Raw genomic sequence first — 20,193 nt, 5'->3', positions numbered from 1 at the left:
AAAATATTGGACCATTAAATAGGAAATATTAATGTTATGTTATAGCAAAGAATTTATCTCTCAGCTCTAAAAGTAATATATATTATAATTGGCGAATACTGCATATTTTTTCTACTCTATATTTTTTGGCGAGATAATTGCCTTCATTTCAAAACATTTTTGGCGACAAAAGTTGTCTTTACCAGATATGATACCACTTAGGATATCAATTTCTTCATCATCTTTCATTTCAAACTTTTCAATATCTGACAACTTTTTATGTAAGGAGGAAACCTCTTCGCAAATATTAACTAATAAGATAAAAGATACAAACCATAGAAAAGATGGTAGATATGACATTAACGAGTTCAAAAGAAAATCAGCTAAAAATTATAAATATTTTAGAAAACAGACTAAATGGAACTGAGATGCATAACCCACAAGGATTTAAGATATTAACGTCAAATCCGTGCAAACTGATTTACAATAACAACATATTCTTGACAATATGCGTCATATTAAGCTGTCACAAATCAACAGATCAACAAAAAGATCAACAGCCGTATACAGATGCTCTTAAAAAGATGTCCATTTTGAAAACCATTGCAGTGTTACTTTACCCCAACAACAATGCAGAAAAAGAAGTAATCATCATTATCTTATTGAAAAAAATATGTCAAGAATAATAGGTAAAGGAAAATCAAAGCTGTAAAACATATCCAAAAATAACAAGTTGACTGTTGACTACAAAACATAAAAAGATTTAGACGTTTTAATTAAGGAAAATCAAAATAAACTAACATTGCAAGATAAGATTAAACCAGTACATGTTAAAAAGAAGCTGCCTAGATCCATAATATACGAAATTTAAAATGAAATACCGAAAGAAGAGTTAAAAGAAACCCTTTCAGAAAATTTTGACAATTCTTCAAAAGAAGATATAAAGTATTATTTTCAATAAATAGTTGAACTGGTAAACATCACTGGGCTATAAAACATCAACAAGCTTTTATAGCATAATAAAAGGAAATTATAGTAAAATATCCTTCAATTGGGAAAACCATAGAGTACACTATTTTATAAGTATTAGACGCTGTGCTTAATGTCAGACATTGGACCATACATCTTCTAATTGTGACGCTAAAGGTTTCTATTGCAGTTATTGTGTTGGTGACCATTTAATAAAAAATTACAAAAAAATAGATATCCACCCTGCAAAAACTACATGGACGCAAATCATGTTCAACGAACTGATTCACCAACTAATTGCCCATCTAATGATCAAAATTTTCCAGTTTTAAAAGCAAAAATTAATTCCATTAAAAGAAATACTCTGTATTAAAAACAAGCTTAAGAAAGAAAACAAATCCAAGTAAAAGTTAAAGCACGGTAATGTTTTCTTCTTTCAATGTCCCAGTTCTTTCGTGCGATATAATATTTAATACAAATTCAGCCGTATTGCAAGACTCCATAGGAATATCACAAAAAAACCTTGGGAACGTTTAATCAGCAGCTGACTTTCAGTTAATGCCAGTAAATTAAAAACTGACTTCATATTAATACAAGAGCCATATGTATTGAATGACCATATAATAGATATACCAAAAACATGAAATGCCATAATAACTAAATCTAAAAAAGCTTTCAATGAATTCTCAAAAAACAATACTACTTTCAATAAAATACAACCAGATAGCACTAAAGATTCAAGATAAAGAAGGTCTCACAACAATAATTTCACCATATTCATCTGCATATGAAAACATTTACATAACATTAAATAAATTGCAAGAGTTTATTTTGGAGTTAAAAGATAAAAGAATATTTATGGGAGGAGACTTCAATGGTCAAAATGCTCTTTAGGGATAGAGAAACAGCGTTACCAGAAATTCAGCAACTCTGGATTTAATTTTCGCATATAATCTATATATTCTAAAAGAAACAAGATGCTTTGTCATCATTTCCAGTAGAGAATTCAAAAGAATGGTCTGACTTAACATTCTGCTCTCAAAATCTAAAAGAAAAAACAACTGATTTTTGGGAATTCCAGGACATACCAACACTAAGTGACCATTATAATATTCAAATTAAAATTAAATCAGAAACTATAACCGAAACTTTTAAAAGCTACAAAACAAAATATGGAAATTATGCACAATTTATTATATCAATAACATCTTCAATCCCCTTCTGTTACAAGGAGAAATAGAACAAATTTCAAGTCAAGATCATCTTAATCGAGTAACGAGAAATATTCCAAAGTTATTGATAAAAGCCTGTAATAGATCGTTTAAAATTAAAAAGATCAGGAAAGAACAAAACTATTGTATAGGAAAGAAAGATTTTCATATATATCTACAATAAAAAAAGCAAAAGTAAATGGATGAGAAAATTTCTGCTAAGAAGCAGCAAATCCATATGACAAACAGTATAAAACAGCATTTACAAAAAACTATTCCTTCTCAGTTAGTTACATTACCAAATAAAGAATCTGCAGGTGGTCAATAATCAACAGAGAACAATATCTTAAAACAACTTTTCCCAAATTCAGATACAACAGATATACAAATCTACAATATGAACAATTCTTTTCAAAACGATATCCCATTGTCAGAAGAAAATAATTCAGTAATAAAAATACTTCCAAAATAAAAAGCACCAGGTTATGATGGCATTGACAATATAGCAATACAAATTTTACATAAGAAAAGTCCTTCTCAATAAAGTCTTTAATAAATGCTTGTTATTAGGACTTTATCTAGGCCCATTTAAAATTAGAAACATCATTCTATTTCTGAAAACAAACAAACATATTCATAACATCAGCAGTTATAAGACAATATCCAGTCAATACGAAAGTCTTAGAGAAACTGATGACACAGAAATCGGTACACCATTTGGAAAGCAATAATCTTTCGGATGAAAGGCAATATTTAGAGAAGGTCGCTCTTGATCCAGCTTCAAAAAATCTATTAAAAACTATACTTATCAAAAAATGAACTAAAACATGATTGTTCTTTCAATAGATATAAGAAGAGCGTTTGATAATATTCAACACTATTCAATAAATAATATATTAACCAAAAACAGGTGTCCAGAAAATATGCCAAACTATTCAGAAGCCTCTTGACAAATAGATTTGTGATGAGTCAACTAATTAAAGAATAGCATTTGGATAGTAAAAGAAAGGTTGCCCACAAGGTTCCTGTAGCGGACCCACCCTCTGGAATCTTGTGGAAAACGAAATATTACAAATGCACTAGCCATCAAATACTAATTTACAACCATGATAATTCAAGCTAATACAAAATCGTTACTAAAGAACAGCAGAAGAAGCAATTCCTATATTTGATAATTGGTTAGTCAACAATAAATTAACTGTTGCAGTAGAAAAAACTACATAAATTTTATTTAGTCGCCTAATCGTAAATTCAATAATACAATGGGGAGAAGCAAAAATCAAGAAAAGCAATTACATAAAATAACCAGGAGTTTACATTGACGAAAAACTGAATTGGTATACTCATACTTATCATCAATCTAAAAAGAGCTACAATATCTTCAAAAGTTACATAAAATAGCAGGAACCCACTGAAGCATTTCAACATCGCCTAGAAAAATATTACACAAAACTGCAGTAGAAAGTATGTTGGAGTAGCGGTTCGGTGCAATAATCCAAAAGCTAGAATAATAAAATTTTCATCAATTCAAAACGTTTTTCTATTAGCAATTTCTGGAGAATACAGAACAGCAGAAGACTTACAAATTTTATTAGGAATAACTCCTCTTCATTAACAACTAATCATGAAACGCAGATATATATATCCATAAGAAGATTAAACAAAAACATTCATTCAACACCTTTTTCATCAAACTGATTAGAAAAGAAAGTAATATGCTGGGAAAAACAGCCATCTCAATTCCTCATGAATTATTAAATTTCTATGGACAATAATATGACATTCACTTCAGACATTCATCTATTTTCAGAATGGAAGATTAAGTCGCTGAAACATTCTGCGCATTTAAAGGAACAATAGAGATTTTTTTATGGTCAGCAAAATTCAACCCTATAATACAGTTTTCCAAGCTTTACTAAATGCAGTCAAATAAGCAATTATTTATGCTACAACAATCAATAAAAACGAAATAATTTTCATTTACATAGATAATCAAGTAACAATTTTATCTGCTTCAAATCCAAAGACACAACATAAAATAGACAGGGAAATATTTGATATATTACTAACCAATCCTAAATTACATATATATTCGGTTTAAAGCACATACAGATTGCATAGATATGAAAGAACCGATCAGTTTGCAAAATAAACAGCAACTAATGGCATACATTATTCACTAGTTCAAGTAAATAAAACATATATCAAACAACTCCTGCTCAATGAAATATTGACTAATTGTGAAGAATTATGGTCCAATGGTGATGTAGGTCGACTAATTTGCAATATAATTCCTGAAATCAAATTAAGTTTAACTATATAGTTCAGAGAATTATTTCTCTTTTTTACAGGCCTTGATCCATTTGCAACTTATCAATATAGATTTATTCTAAAACAAAATCCTATTCGCAGCTGTGTAAATATAAGAACTCCACTACATTGGAATAGTTGAATGCCCATTAACTAAATCCTGGCATCTAAAAAAAACAATGAATCGTTTAGAGTATCTTTGATTTAAAAGAATAGCCACAAACAAAATTTCAAGAAATAAAATCCTAAAAATTGTAATATTTATCAATTCAAACCAATATTTGTTTCATCAAGATTAAAAGTCAAATAGATTCAAGTAATATAAGAAGTAAACCGCGAAGTATAAATTATATAAAAAGCCAAGTTATATAAGAAATATATTTCATTTTTTAATGAAAAATATATCTTAACTTCAATTTGAACATGAATGAACGCAAGATCTTATTAGATAAGCCGAGTTCTTCTCAAGATAAAATTACAATCGCTTGAAAGAAAAAAAAATATTATGATTGCATAGCAATATTTTTTAATTAATGAGAGGATAATAAACTGTATCCATTGAACTGAATAGATAAACTGCGTATCTGAATCTTCAACTTTTTTTAATTCAAAGATTTTTATTTTCGCATTTTTTTAGTTGATTTGCTTATTTTTACTATTATTATATCCAAATTTGATTTTAAAATATTTTAAATACAATATAAATTTTTTGTTTCAATAAATTAGTTCAAGAAATGGTCTTTGTGGGTTTGGCTTGTTACCACCAAATGACCAACAAACCGATTAATAGGATTCACAAAGAATCTAGATATGATGTCATTTCGTGGTGACTTGTCATTAGTCTTAGCCATGCATACTGCTACTAACTTACGATCTAATTACATGTACGTACAAATCAAAAACTCTTAGTCAGTAGTATTTTGACGCTGGTTATGTGATATTCAGAACAAGTTATAGAAGAGGTTATGTATTTTAAATTTTATCGACAATCGTGAGATTTAACGTTATTTTAATAAAATGAGGCATTTTTTTAATAAAATTTGTGTTTATTTAGATGATTTCCACATTGTGTTTTGTTGTTCAATGAATTTAGTAAATGTTTAGTATTAGTTAGAAATATGTAAGGAAATCAGGAGAAATGATATTGATTTTTATATAAATAATGTAACTACATCGGAACAAAAAAAATTCTTCTATATTTTGGATAGCTAACGTTTGAAATACCAATTCTTTACTTTATCGAAATATAACTAAAGATATTGGAAATCAAATCGCAATATTTTATTGGAGAATTAATCAAAAGATATTGGATTTCCTCAAGTTTGGGCGCATTTTTTAAAATTTGTTTAATGCGTTAAAACTGAATACAAAAGATCATGATATTTTATTACAGACATTTTAAAAAGAAAAGAATAATTTCTTGAGTTCGAAGAACAGCCAAATGAGGTTTGTGATGTTAAAATGACTTGCAAGAAATGATTAATAGTTAATGGAAAAATCTTCAAATTCAGTGAACAAAAAGAGTAGTATACTGCTGGTGTGGTTTGGAAGGGGGTGCCAACTTAGATGTAGTCTTTGTCATCTGACCACGGTTCAAAATTACGTGATCAGTCCCAAAATAGCCCTGGTGTTGCTTTAAAGCGAGGCGTTAATATAACTAAACTAAACTAGAAGGGAAATAGTTAAGATATTATCTATTGTCTACGCGCCTTATATTATGCTACTGAACAGCCTGTAGATAGTTTAGAATAAAAAAATATCATACGAAATGAGCAAAAAAAGTACATATAAATGCACGTCAAATAGATATCAGTTAACAGCAATTGCGCAAGATAACAATGTAGTTAATTTTCTGGGTTGTCTTAATATTAAATTTTTGTGGATGTATTAATACGAAGATATATATAAATAATTATTATTGGAAATGCCTTTTCTGAAATAGTTATGTATAACAAAGAATAACCACATACCTTCCTTGCTAGTAAATGAAATCTCACGTTAAAAATCTTTAAAATCACAATACACTTGACGAAATACCGGAACAGCATCAAACAAAATGGGAGTAGTAGCTTAACAATGCGAGTTTTTATTGACTAACAGTGCGGAGCCCTACGAGTACCTATAACCTTAGTAACACACAAATAATGTACAATATTGTATGACATTGATCAATATTTGCAATATTGTATAATATTGTGAAATATTAATTAATATCATATATTATCACACAATATTGTACAGCAGACTGTGCTACCTGAGAAGATGGTGAGTCGTATGAAATTAAACTGAGTCTTTCTAGTCACTATTGTCAACTTGCCCCCGTCTCCTTTAAACACTTCAGGTGAATTATCATTTCAAAACAACAAAAATATGTACTAGATATTAACTGAAATTAGATTTAATTTTCTTGAAGACGCATTATTAAATGATAAACGAATATCTACTGTTGACAAAAAGATACAAACAAAATTTTATATTGTATTAACAGTAATTATAATATATTATTTTCAAGAGTTTTAAAATTCATCAATGGACGTTCTTATATGTAAAATAATTCACAAATATAATCCGAATTATGTTCGATAATGCACTGCAAGAATGTACATTTCTCTCAAAGTTTACAAAACAAGAAATCTTATGAATTTACGCAGGAGTTTACCCATCGCTTTCAGATCTCGAAAGCAATGTGAGCTTTTACATTCTTGATAGTAATACATTATTTCAATATTTTCAGAGCTTAAATCTCTTTTAATCAATTTATTTTAATTACATATTGATTCAGTGTTTGTGATATCATCTGAAAATGTATTTTATAATATAATTCCATTATATTTATAATGATGGATTATAAATTAAAGACCAAGAAATAGAAATTGAAATGGGAAAATGTTTTTACTTTTTGATACAACATAAAAATGTATTTTTAAAATCCATTTTTACTAAGCTTAAAGTAGATATGTATTAAGAAAGGTTAATTGAACAATGTTTTAATAACTAAACACGGTTACATAGCGTTCAATGAATGACCATAAAGATTAAAATGTAATCAATTCATTTTTTATTTTTCTATCTCGGAAGATAAAATCATGGATTTCAAATTACCTCATTCTTAGGTGGCTGGATTTTAAAAAATTATTTATATTTATGCCAAATTTGGTCTTTACCATACACACTTCAAGAGTTGAAAAGCAACATTCGAAGGTCATGAGAGATCCATTGTGACAGCCCAACAGAAACAATACAAGATGCTTCATTCTTTGAGAAGTGGCCTTTCTTAATAAATTTCAGAAGTTCATGAATACTGGGAAAGCTGTATTGCGTTCCAAAGAAGCTGCTTTGAAAATTATCACTTAGTGTGCCCACTTAGAGAAATTAGTTTCATAATGATAGATTTAGTCTCGAAAACTAATTCGTATAAAAATGCTTTTCTGACATGAAAACTGTTCAAGGATATTGAATGAAACTGAATGCAATAATTTTAAAGTATACGCTCGAGAATGATGGGAAAATAACAGTTCACAGTTACAGTTACAGTTTCAGAGACAAAATTCCGGAAACTTCAAATGTGAAAAACAGTTTTTGATTGGAGTGTTATTTTTACAGGGAGAAACGATAAATAGCATAAGAATGATGCCTGCAGTATGAAACGCACTGGCGCGTGGCGTATATTAAGAAAACTGAAACTAATCATGGCTTTCACTCGAGCGCGAATTAGAAAACTTGTGTGATACAAGAAAATGTTTTAGTTTTCTGCCGTTCCGTTTAATTCTTCTCTATACTTATTGGTTGTTTTCTTCTTTCTCATAATCTCTGTTCATCTGTGGTATTTTTCATGTAGCAGTTACTGTTTTAGTGCCATTTTTAATATTTAATTTAGAAGATCACATTCCAATAAAAAGAATATGTTTGAAATTTTCAAAATTTTGTCAATTTACTATAATTATGGGAACTGAATTTTTGATTTTCACTTCGTTCTCGAGCATATACCTGAAAATGCTTGAATCCAAAATTTCATTTGTTTCCTTGAACATTATAATCGCTAGGAACATTATATCGCAAGGTTTTTTTGTTACTATTATTACTCTGTATGGATAATTAAACAATGTCACAAGAGATGTCAAAATGAAGAGTCCTTGAAAGCGATGCAGCATTGAAAGCCTGACGAAAGCTCCATGATTCCCAGTGACGTTAACGATAGAATTTTTAGTCTTTTCACAAGCGATTAGCTCTCCTGATTCAAGTACCCTTCAGAAGAAAATGAAGTTATGGTAAGTTCAGTGTGAGTGGAAGAAGTAGGGGGGACTATGAAGGCTGCAGAAATTCATCGACCAGAGGAAGTTATGTTCAAATGTTCACACAGACGTCTACTGAAATGATTTGCAGACCCCATTATATAGAAATTGTATGGTAAGTAACACATTTGATGGAAAATATGCAACCCGGTTGGACTTTTTCAAGAAAGACTAGACACTTTATTGGCTATATTCGGGAGGGTAAGAGGTATAAGCGAAATATTCAGTTGTTTTACCATACCTACCCAGATATGGTGAAACAGTGTAGGGATACATAGGCATGGGTATTTTATGAACCCACTCATCTCCACTGTGTTGAGTGGAAATGTCTCCCTCAAGAAAGAAACTGCTCTTCTTAGATACCGACTTATTTTTATCTTACTATAACCATATGTACTAATATTTTATAGAAACCCAACATACGAAACTTTGCAATGTCTCAATGGCATTAATAAAAAAAACGCATAATATGTGAGGCACTAAAGTAAACTATAAATATTACACAGTATGAAAGATAAATTCCAAATCTCAAAATTCAAATATATATAAATGCTTTTGGATAGTCATATAACTGGCACATTACTTATAAAATCTTAATAAAAAAATAAATAAACAATGAACTTGGTGAGTGATACTCATCCTATACAAATGTAACTCATGAAACGACAATTTCACTGATGACAGTAAATATAAAATTTTGCGTGACATGCTAAACAAACGAAATGAGTTACTGAAAATGAAGGTTAAGAAAAAAATTTAAATCTTATTAATAATTTTGGCTGATTTAGTGCTGAAATTGTAATGCCTGTAAATATACAAAAACAAATACATGAAAATCAATTGACAATTGTTAGTGACAGCATTAACGTTGATAGACAAAGTATTAATTGTTCTGTTACTTGATGCATGTTAAATTAAAAATAGATAAATATTATAAGTAAAACTAAAAAACTGCTTTCTAGAAATATATATTCTTAAATTATTTTATAGACAGTTACTTTAATTAATGAAATATTTTTTTATTAAAATCGTATTTTTTCCATGAGTCTAGATTAGAAAAAAAAGATTCCGATGCAAATACATGTTTAAATCAAAGGACACTGCATAATCAAATGGTATTTGAAAAAAAGCGAATCAAATGCTGATTGCATCCAACAAACAGGCATTGAAACGTTTTTTACCGAATGCTTTTTACTTATTAGTAACATAGACGTTCACATTTGATATAGTTAATACATCCATTGAAAGGACGACATTGTGTTCTTATAATGGCAATTATCAGGTCAACGAATCACAGCAATTGCTTCCGACAACCTTTGAGATCCAATCAAAAATCATCGAAACTTCAACCGCAATGATTCATTAAATTGTCAACAGACTCCTATAACTTTGCTTTTATGGTTTGAATAAATAATAATGAGATAAAAATAAGCAGTCAGTTTTATATAAGTACATTTAACTTCTGTTTTGAAAAATAATATATTACATATTGGTTAAAATATGAAATATTTTGAAATTCTGAATTGTTTGGCGTTGTTTCTAATTGAATCAAATTTTAAAGGAATTTTTTTTAAATTGGTGTTTTCTACACTCGAGCATTTCAGATGTATATTTTTTTATTTTTTACAAAGAAATTTCTTATGGAGAATCTTTTGAATTTATAATGATTTTATTTATAGTGATGTTTTACATCGCATGAATAAAATTTGATTCTGAATGTTTTTATTAATTAATTAACGTATCTAACAAGATCCGATTATAGTAATAATTTTTATGTTGTTTTATAATTCATGCAGATGATCATGGAAAATATTTTTTTTTTCACTAGAAAGCCCACTAGGGTAGAATGGAAATGGTCTTCATTTTTTGATACATATTTGAGTTTGGTAATAGTGTGTGTTGGGGGGGGGGGGGAGTTGCCTTTTAGGTTAAAAAAATACATTAAAAAATTTGGTTCAATATTACATCATCTTGAAGTGCCTCAAAAACCTTAGAGTTGTAAAAAAATTGAAAAAAGTGACAAATTTAAAAATGGGCCTTTGATTTTCTTTTTAAGATTTTACTTTGGTAATAGTGGATAAAAGTTGCCTTTTAGGTTCAAAAAGAATGCAAAAAAATTTGGTTGCAATACTACAACATCTTGAGGTGTTGCAAAGAGCTCAAAGTTTGTAAAAAAATTTAAAAATTTATAAATTTTGATAAAGTACTTTTTATGAATTTTTCTTGCATATAATATTATTAAAGATATTTGTAAATACATATATAACCATTACAATTGAAAAAATTATTAATTAAATACAATAATAATAAAAAAATATTTTTAATGTCAAATTTTGCGCTTCTTACTTTTGTATTCTTAATGATTACAAATATTACGGAAGCAAAATGTTTTTTTTTCTACTTCATTACCACATTAAACTGCTTTTCTTATTAAATTTTGTTATATTCACAAATAAATCAATTTTTGCTCTTATGTATCCTTCGCTTGCGACGGAGCCGCAGTCATTTTGAGCCGATTCGATCACTAGCTTCACAGCTCTTTCCACTGCTTGCATGCGACAAGGAATCGGGAAAAGTCGATAACCTAGTCCACTATACTGTTTGGTTAAGCTCCGGCTTTATTCTTATTCAACGCCCGTTCATAATTTCCACCTTAATATATTATGGAATGAACTATTATAATTTAAACAGATCGAACGACTTCAACGATCTTACCAAGATCAAAAAGTCTAATTGTTGCACTTAGATTAGTAAGCCCACTTTTTTTGATTCCTGCTGGCTAACTTCACATATTTTATTTTCTGTAATCGTTAATTATTTGTAGAAAAATTTTTAAACTCATATATGTAAAAATCGATTTAATGTAATATCAATAACTGACGAAAGTCATTTAACTCTTGTGCACTGTGTTGCTGAGCGTTCTTTCGCGATCTAACATCGCAATAACAAAACCTGAGTTGAGAGATAAATTTTATTCCCCAACCGAATTTTTACAACCTTAATAAAAATAAGCATTTTGCCATATAAGTATAATGTGAGACACACTCTGGCCGAAGATGCCACTGGGAAGTCGAAGCATTCTTCATTTCACTGTGAAAAACGTGATTACTCTGTGAAAAAGGATGCATCTTATGCTGAACGTCCTTTGCTTTTATTCAAGACAAATGACAACAGAAAGCGCACACAGCAGCCTGACAATAACATGAGCAAATGTTACTCAAAACTGACAACACTACATTCATTACAACGTCAGCATTAAAAATTCCATACGTTTTGGAAAGGTCTACTAATTTTACTGAGGATTGCGGCAACGATGGAAAGTTAGGTAATTACAGCATTTTTGAAGAGTTGCTGATCTTTAAAAGATTGAATGTAAAAGTTATTAAAGAATTCAAATTTGAATAATGTTTTTGTCTCTTTCAGCTGTCTCTGACAGATGCTTATTAATCTTGTTTAGTGTTAGATTTTGCATTCTATTCAGTTAAATTTCGTTATTTCTTTTGTTTCTCATCTTATGGAAATTTTGCCTTTCAAAATTTACTGAATTTTATCATTGCATTGTTTGATAAATCATTCTAAACTTATATTTTTCTCGGTCTTGAGATGCACTTTTTATTTTTGAGTACCTAAAAAATGTTCGTAGAGAAAACACAATTTCAAAATTATTTTAATTGCTAATAATTGAATATTAATTTAAATAATAATGAATTCATTTAAAACTGTTAACTGTTATTCATTCGATTCTTCTTTCAAATTTATATTCCTGCTCTTTCAGGAAACGTGATGTAATTGAAATAAACTTTTGTAACCACTCAGTATTTTAATGATTAAAAAAGGCTTAAATATTTTTATAGCTTGTTTAAGTCGTCATCCAAAATAAATACAGCAATAAATTCTAAGAAACTAATAAAGTTTTTCTTTCATTAATATTCTTATGTTGGCTCTGAGGCCTATTTTTATTCAATGATCATTTCATTTTTCAGAAGTGGATCCCATCCTAGCAAAGTCCACTGGGCTCCTGATGTGGGCTGTGAGGTAGACAGAGATGCAGTGTGGCTCTGATGGTAACTTCAGACTCTTCAAAACCTGCGGCCTACTTCACTTTTCGAGAATTGAACATCGTCAACAAATGGTACTCGAAAAGAAACACAGCTCTGTTTCTAGAAACACCAATGGAGCCGCATGCTTTTGGGGAGATGAATACCAACAATTTCAGCAGCTAACTGAAACGGAGCATTCAAACATCAGTGCATTCGCAGAAAACAATAACATTTTAACAACAGTGACTCATAAGTAAATTCATAAGCAAATAAAAGGCTTATGCAGCTAACCTTTGACGAGTGAAAAACAGTGGATGGTTTTTAAAGTTTACGTATATTTAATTCAAGCTGGTGGACTTCTATATTTCCTTTCATTATATAAACTTCGGAGCAGGACATCGCATTCATTTGAACTTCAAAACATGATGAATTTTTGCTGTCCTGAAAGATTTCTATAGTTCTGGTCACAATTTAATTAGGTTTTGCACCCTTTGTTCTGTGATCATAGAGATTTAATTAACACTGCATGAAATACTGTCTTTATGTGGGTATTTAAATGTTATTATCTGTTATCTGCTGTAAAAGCCCTTCTACCCTTTTGGATGACAAAATGTCAAAGACAATTTTATTGAATATAATTGGGTAGAATAATTTTTTGATGTGTTCACTTGCATAACAAGAACTGATAAATGTGCCAATAAATGCTCGACAGCATTATGAAGACACGCACGTAACAAAAGCTTTTCTCTGAAGCTTAAACCAGTGTTAAATATTCTGTCTTGGTGTTAATTTTACGCAGAAATTGAATTCCGCATGTTTCAGAGGGTTCAATAATGCGAACAATTAAAATTTTTATTCTTCACATATCTCATTGAAAATTATTATAATTTTTTCATTAAGTAAAAAAAAAATATTCTCTGATGCATAGCTAATCAATATTATCAAATACCATGAATACAGCTTAAATCACTGGATAAAGTTTCTTATAAATACAAGAAGATGTTTTTTCAATAAAACTGAGATGTTTATACTGTAATATATCAAAACGTTAATAATATTATTAAGAGGTTGTTGAACCCATTAAACAGTATTACAAATGCTCAGAGCTTTTTTTATTGTAAATTTTGTTTTTTCTTTTGAAAATTCATTCAAATAAAAGTTTAAAGACATTTCATTTTGTAGTTTTTCATTTAAAAAAACGAAAGCATTACAGATCTATTATGATGATATTAAATTATAAGTATGTGCGTCTGTTTATACTGTAGCCTAGATAGATTGTGCCTATATTGCCTATATCTATACTGAAATCATCATAAATATGTTTCAGAGAATCACATCGGTTGACATTTTATTTATTCTCTGAAATTTCAATTAAAAAATGAAATGAAATGAAATTTTAATGAAAAAAATCAATTAAAACGTTAACATTTTTTCAGCTAGAACTTTGAATTCCCCACTTTCAAAAATCTTAAATTTCTGAGAATCATCTTATTAGTAATTAGATTTATTGAGATTTTTACTCCAGTTTGAATTATTTTCTAACAAAATTTTTCAACAGGATTTGCAATAATATTTTTTTATTATTGTAATGAAATCCAAACATTTCTCACTTTTTCTTCAACTGTTTTTCTTTTATTATTAAAAGCACTAAGACAAGAAGACGCTGTATATTTTTTGTTCTTTACAGATTTTATTAAAACATAAATTTAGATTGCAATTTTTTTTTATCTCGTTATTGTTTTATAATTAAAAATTTAAGTTTCTTCTTCAGAAATCTTGAGTTTGTTGAAAATTTAAATTTTTTCTTCAGAAGAAAACGTGAATGATATATGTTTCCTGATGTCCTTCCTTTCCTGTTCCTAATTTTATGTGTAAAATTATATTAACTTGAAATTTTTTTTATTGATTTCGTAAAAAAGGCCTCTCTAGGATATTAAGAAAATTCTGAAATTTTGGATGATGGAATTAATTAGATGAATTGGAATCTTTAATGATCTAACTACGAATTTGAAACCACAAAACTTTACATCAATAACATGATGTCCCAGTTTTATTTTGCAATTTCTTCAAAAAATTAGTGAATAGCTTTCTTACAGAGTAGCAATAAAACGTGGCTTCATTTCATTCTAGTCATTGACACATTTGCAGGATAAGTCAACCATCTAACTCTCCGACCCGCCACGAAGGCACACGGATTTAAACCATAAAACTGAATGACCGGACCGCCGCAACAGCAACATTGGCGGGAACTGTGGTTGAGTCCTAAGGGCCTTCACCGGCCACGGTACAACCCTCCCCGAAGGAAGTACGTCCCGTCATCGATGGGAGGAGTCAGATCCCCCACCTATCAGTGTACCCTCCAGGGTGGCGAGATCCAACCACCATGCCGGAAGCATCTCATCCTCATTTCGAGGTGCCCCCCCCGGGGGGTTACATCTGCAGGATAAGGGAAATATAATTTTTGTAAATATATTTAATCATAAAAAGCTGCCAGGAGAGCACTAAATCAGAGGAAACCGTAAATTTATCAGCATTAGAGTTTTTATTAAGGCGTTCGGAGACTTTTAATTATATAATATGTATCAAATTGCACTACGATACAGTTTAAATGTTTGTGCAAATAGTGAGAATAAAATAATAAAATGCATTGTGATGAATGATGGCTAATTTACGGCAATGTAAATTACGCAATAAATTTACAAATATTCAGAGGCATTTCACATAATTCTAATCTTTAAAAAATTCAATATAACTATTCAAAAACTGAAATCCCAAAAATTTTTGTTTATGCAAACAAATTCATCATTTTACTTTTCTTAAAGAGAAACTGAAATTCAGCTCACTGTTAATACATACTTTATTGATAGCTGTAATATATGGCTTCAAAATTCTGAACGAAAAATATGCTATATTTCGCACATGCATAGTTAAAAACTCTTAACTTGTTACACTCAGATTTCTTTGAATATTGAAAATATTTATTTTGAATTTGAATATAATATTTCGATAACATATTTCCATACTTTCTGTAAATTTTACTCCGCTTGGGGGAAAACTTTGTGAGCAAAATCACGCCAAAACATTTAGGATTTTAGGAAAAAAAACCCTTCTAATCTTAAAGAATATATATACTATTTTAATTCAAATGTATGTAAGTATTGCTCAAGCTGGATAGATTCAGTCTTGAAAGTCACAAATAATCATCTAATTTATGTGAAACAGAATCAGTTCAAATCATTTCCTTCTTCAGTTTCTGATCGATCCCTTAAGTGCTCTCGTTGCCGCATCTTCACTTAAAAATGTGAGTTAAAGCATTTTAATTGCATGACCGAAATTCTAAGTCATTGCATCCAGCCTTTTTGAAAATATAAAAAAATGTACAAACCTGACACTGTTCGGATATTTTTTGTTATAAAGCATGTGTTGATAACTAACAAATGAGATTTTTAGCATATTAAATAGTTATTAATTTCTAAATAAGATAAATTCTAAGTCATTTCATCCAGCCTTTTTGAAAATATTAAAAAAAAAATGTACAAACCTGACAGTGTTCGGATATTTTTTGTTATAAACAATGTGTTGATAACTAACAAGTGAGATTTTTAGCATATTAAATAGTTATTAATTTCTAAATAAGATAAATTCTAGGTCATTTCATCCAGCCGTTTTGAAAATATTAAAAAAAAAAAAATGTATAAACCTGACAGTGGTCGGATATTTTTTGTTATAAACCATGTGTTGATAACTAACAAATGAGATTTTTAGCATATTAAATAGTTATTAATTTCTAAATAAGATAATAGTTATAAGAAACAAGCTATATCAGAAGATAAATTTATTAAACTCTATAGTTAAAATATATCTGATAACAATAATTTTTCTCTCGTATACAAATATGTTTTAGATTTGAATGATTTTTTATGAGATTTTAATGTTTACTTGGAATTTAAGGTCAATGAAAGTAATCCGACTACTCGAAATCTAAACTATAATTGATTTGTTTGGGTGAAATCGAAAAAAATTTCAAAAACATGCACTTATAAGCATTATCAGTCTTCTTCAATTCAAAAAAAAAATTGCTTCCAAAATTAATTTAATTTCAAATTTAGTATTTTGCAAAATACTTTTCTCTTATAATTTGTATGAGAAAAGTATTTAATCACTTTCTTATTTTCTCAATAAACTGATCTTTTCTGAATTTTACTTCATTTATGAAAAGCACTAATAAAACAAAACAACTTCATTGCTTAAAAAAATACAGTATGAATAAAAAGGAATTCAAAACATCAAAATGTTGACAAAAATTCAAACGACCGAAAACATTTCAAACCATCGCCTGAATTCCCAATAAATTCATATATAACTGCCATGGCTGTTCAATCTAGACGCATAAAAAGGATTTTGTTTTGCTTCGCAAAATCCATACTTTCTTCGTGAATATATTTTCCACAAATCGAACGCATGTGGATACCCAAAATATTTCTTTTTCACAAACCGAACAGAACCAACTCTTTGGCGTCACAATTTTGTTTTTCATCATATTCTGAAGAGGAGTCTTTTCTATTTATTTATTTTTCTTTTGCCGAAGTCCTGAGGTTGACAGAGAGCAGAAACACTGTCAGGCTGTTTTTCTAACAATTCTTTGTTTTGAAATAGATACTTGTTTAAAAGACAGCAAGAGAATTTATTGATTTCCTTGCTGAGTGAGTAGGTTATTTTTTTTATATCTGTATATGGCATCATTGAAAGTTAACGATGTCGTCTGTCGGTTCATCGTGATCTTCGCTTGATAAAAAAAATAATAAAAACTCGTCGGTGGAAACGAGGAATCATAAAGGTCTGTCTCCCTGTCGATTTCGAAGTAACTTAATTTGTTAAATTATTATTAATTTTAGAATTTGAAAGGAATAAACAATAAAATAAGGTGACAACAAGAGACTTCTTCCCTTACAGACACTGCTCAGATTGCTCTGATGGTCTTCCAGATGGGACAAGAGTAGAATATGTTAGCTTTGGAATGATGAACGGGGAAGAATGGAATGGGTAGATTCTGTTTGCACTGAACCTACATATGGTATTTTCAGCTGCTATGTTTTTGTCCCAAGCTGTTCTAAATATCATTTGTAAACTTTATTCCTGAAGGGGTCCATGAATTTAATCGTTTTCTCCTCTCTGATAAAATAATCCTCTCGGCTAAAATCGTGGTGAGAGTTAGAGGAAATACAACGCAGACGTATCTGATTTTCATCTGCCACTTTCACGATAGAATACTCCGAATGACGTTTGACTCCTTCAAAAAATTACGAAGGATAACCTATTAAGCTTAAATTTAGATCGTGCACTTGCAATACGTTGGGGTCATCATGGTTATTCTAGGCATTGGCTTGTTCAAGCTACTTCTCGTGGAAGATTGTCCTTCTATGTAGGATTCATATATCTTAAGAAAAATCAAAAGGATTAAGAAAGTGGGTGACACTTATAGTGATATCACGAGTGAACTGCATTTGCACTTTTCCAATATTTCGCAGCGGCAATATGAACCCTTTTTCGCCCATTTATGGCGTAAGCTCCCAGGTTCTTGCGTAATCAAAGCCTAAATTTCTTTTCTTTTCTTTTTTCCTACATTTCTTAAATTTTCTCATTTTTTAGTCAATTCTCTCCAATCACTCAAGCTCACAGTAGCTTAGCTTAGTTTCATTTCACATCCATGGTTAATCTTTTGGCTCTTCCTTATAACTTCTTTTTAAGGAAAGAGCCTTCTTAGCTCACATCCGCCATCAGATTTACTAGTGAAGGTATTTTTATGCTGTTCATTATGTAGTATCTAAAGATATTTATTTCGATGTTAATGGACGTCCTACATCAGCAAGTCAGAAATTTCTCTAAGTCATTTATGAGTTTTTCTATGTTTAAGACAAACTTCTTGCAAACTTCAGAAATGTTTTCAATTCTGGAAGTACACAGCATTGTCTTTGGAATGTCAAACTAACTGAAGGCAGTAAAAGAGTCAAATCATGTAACTGCAGCTATAGCCTGAATCTAACTCATTTTAATTAACTCCCCTGCTTCTAGTTTTTTTTCTAATCTCTCTTCTATCCTGTGGCAAGTTGATCTAGAAAAAATAGCATAATGTGTTGATATAAAAAATTGAATGAAAATAAAACATTGATGACTGTTAAATGAATAAAGGCATATGAAAGGCATAAGTGACTATTCTTTATAATTAGGTTTTTTAAAAAAATCCTTTGTGATTTATGAATGAAACTTAAATGTTTTGAAAAGACCCATGACATATGATTAAAGAACATTAAACATTTCAGCAAACCTAACAATAGATTACATTTCTAAAATTGAATAATTACACAAACAAATGGTGAACTCACTAAAATTAATTAGAAATGCCGAAATGGAAAACAAGAAAATGCAGATTTCTTCTTCTACAAAAAAGGTTATTGTAATCACCTACCTCTGAGAGCTACTATTATTTTAGTTAGTATTAGCAGCTTTTCAAAGGTCGAAGAGACTTCTTTGACCTTCATCTAAACTAAAGGTGAAATCTCCTGACCGGATTAGCAACACATTACATTCAGGTTTCTTATTAAAAATAAAGTAAAACATGAAAGTATTAGATGCGTTCAGACCACTCTTTGCATATTTAAATCATAAACGGTATAAAATCATATTAAAAAAATTTATAAATATATTAGTAGACGGAATGAATTCCCAGAGATAAAATTCAGAAATTTGATTTATTAATAATTGGAAATTTTACTATTTGATAATTATTGAAAACACTCATGATGTAAAAATTCAAATCTCTCGATGTAGCCGTAGATTTTAATAATCTGACTTTTCGATTTAATTGAAGTTTGATAACTATGTGCATAATTTGTTGAAGAGGTAAAATAGCAAATGATTAAGAAAACATGAGTTTGCTTAGTCTTTCCTAAAAGTCATTTGTTATTTACAATCCTTTGAAATACGTAACTTTATTACATTAGTAAAGAGGCATTATGCTTTAAAAAAAAACGAATGAAGCATTCAGAAACATTTCAAATCAAACACATGAAAAGGTACTTTATGAAAATATTCATACCACCGTAAATTACTGGAACATATAATCCAAGATGTTTAGTTAAAATTGAGCCTACTTTATAATATATACATCAGGTAACGTCTAATGAAAGAATATCTTTTTAAATTCGAAAACAAAATGAGTTTTTAATCAATCAATATTCTGATTTCCGTCAGATTGATGAAAAGCTTGGAGAAATGTGTGTGTGTGTGTGTGTGTGTGTGTGTGTGTGTGTGTGTGTGTGTGTGTGTGTGTGTGTGTGTGTGTGTGTGTGTGTGTGTGTGTGTGTGTGTGTGCGTGCGTGTGCGTGCGTGCGT

General features: G+C 29.6%; 1 protein-coding gene across 2 annotated transcripts in view; it reads left to right on the top strand.

The window, feature by feature from the left end:
* LOC129960584 (neuroligin-4, X-linked-like) overlaps positions 1 to 12,823 on the top strand; it is a 264,029-nt gene extending 251,206 nt beyond the window's left edge. For both annotated transcript variants that reach the window (XM_056074076.1, XM_056074078.1), the window contains exon 9: positions 12,745 to 12,823. In XM_056074076.1, coding sequence (XP_055930051.1) covers positions 12,745 to 12,823 — 79 coding nt within the window. The remainder of the gene's footprint in view (positions 1 to 12,744) is intronic.
* Positions 12,824 to 20,193: the final 7,370 nt, after the last annotated feature.

Source organism: Argiope bruennichi, chromosome X2 (genome assembly GCF_947563725.1).
Source record: "Argiope bruennichi chromosome X2, qqArgBrue1.1, whole genome shotgun sequence".
NCBI classification, from domain to species: domain Eukaryota; kingdom Metazoa; phylum Arthropoda; class Arachnida; order Araneae; family Araneidae; genus Argiope; species Argiope bruennichi.
This window is presented reverse-complemented; position numbering and strand designations above follow the sequence as displayed.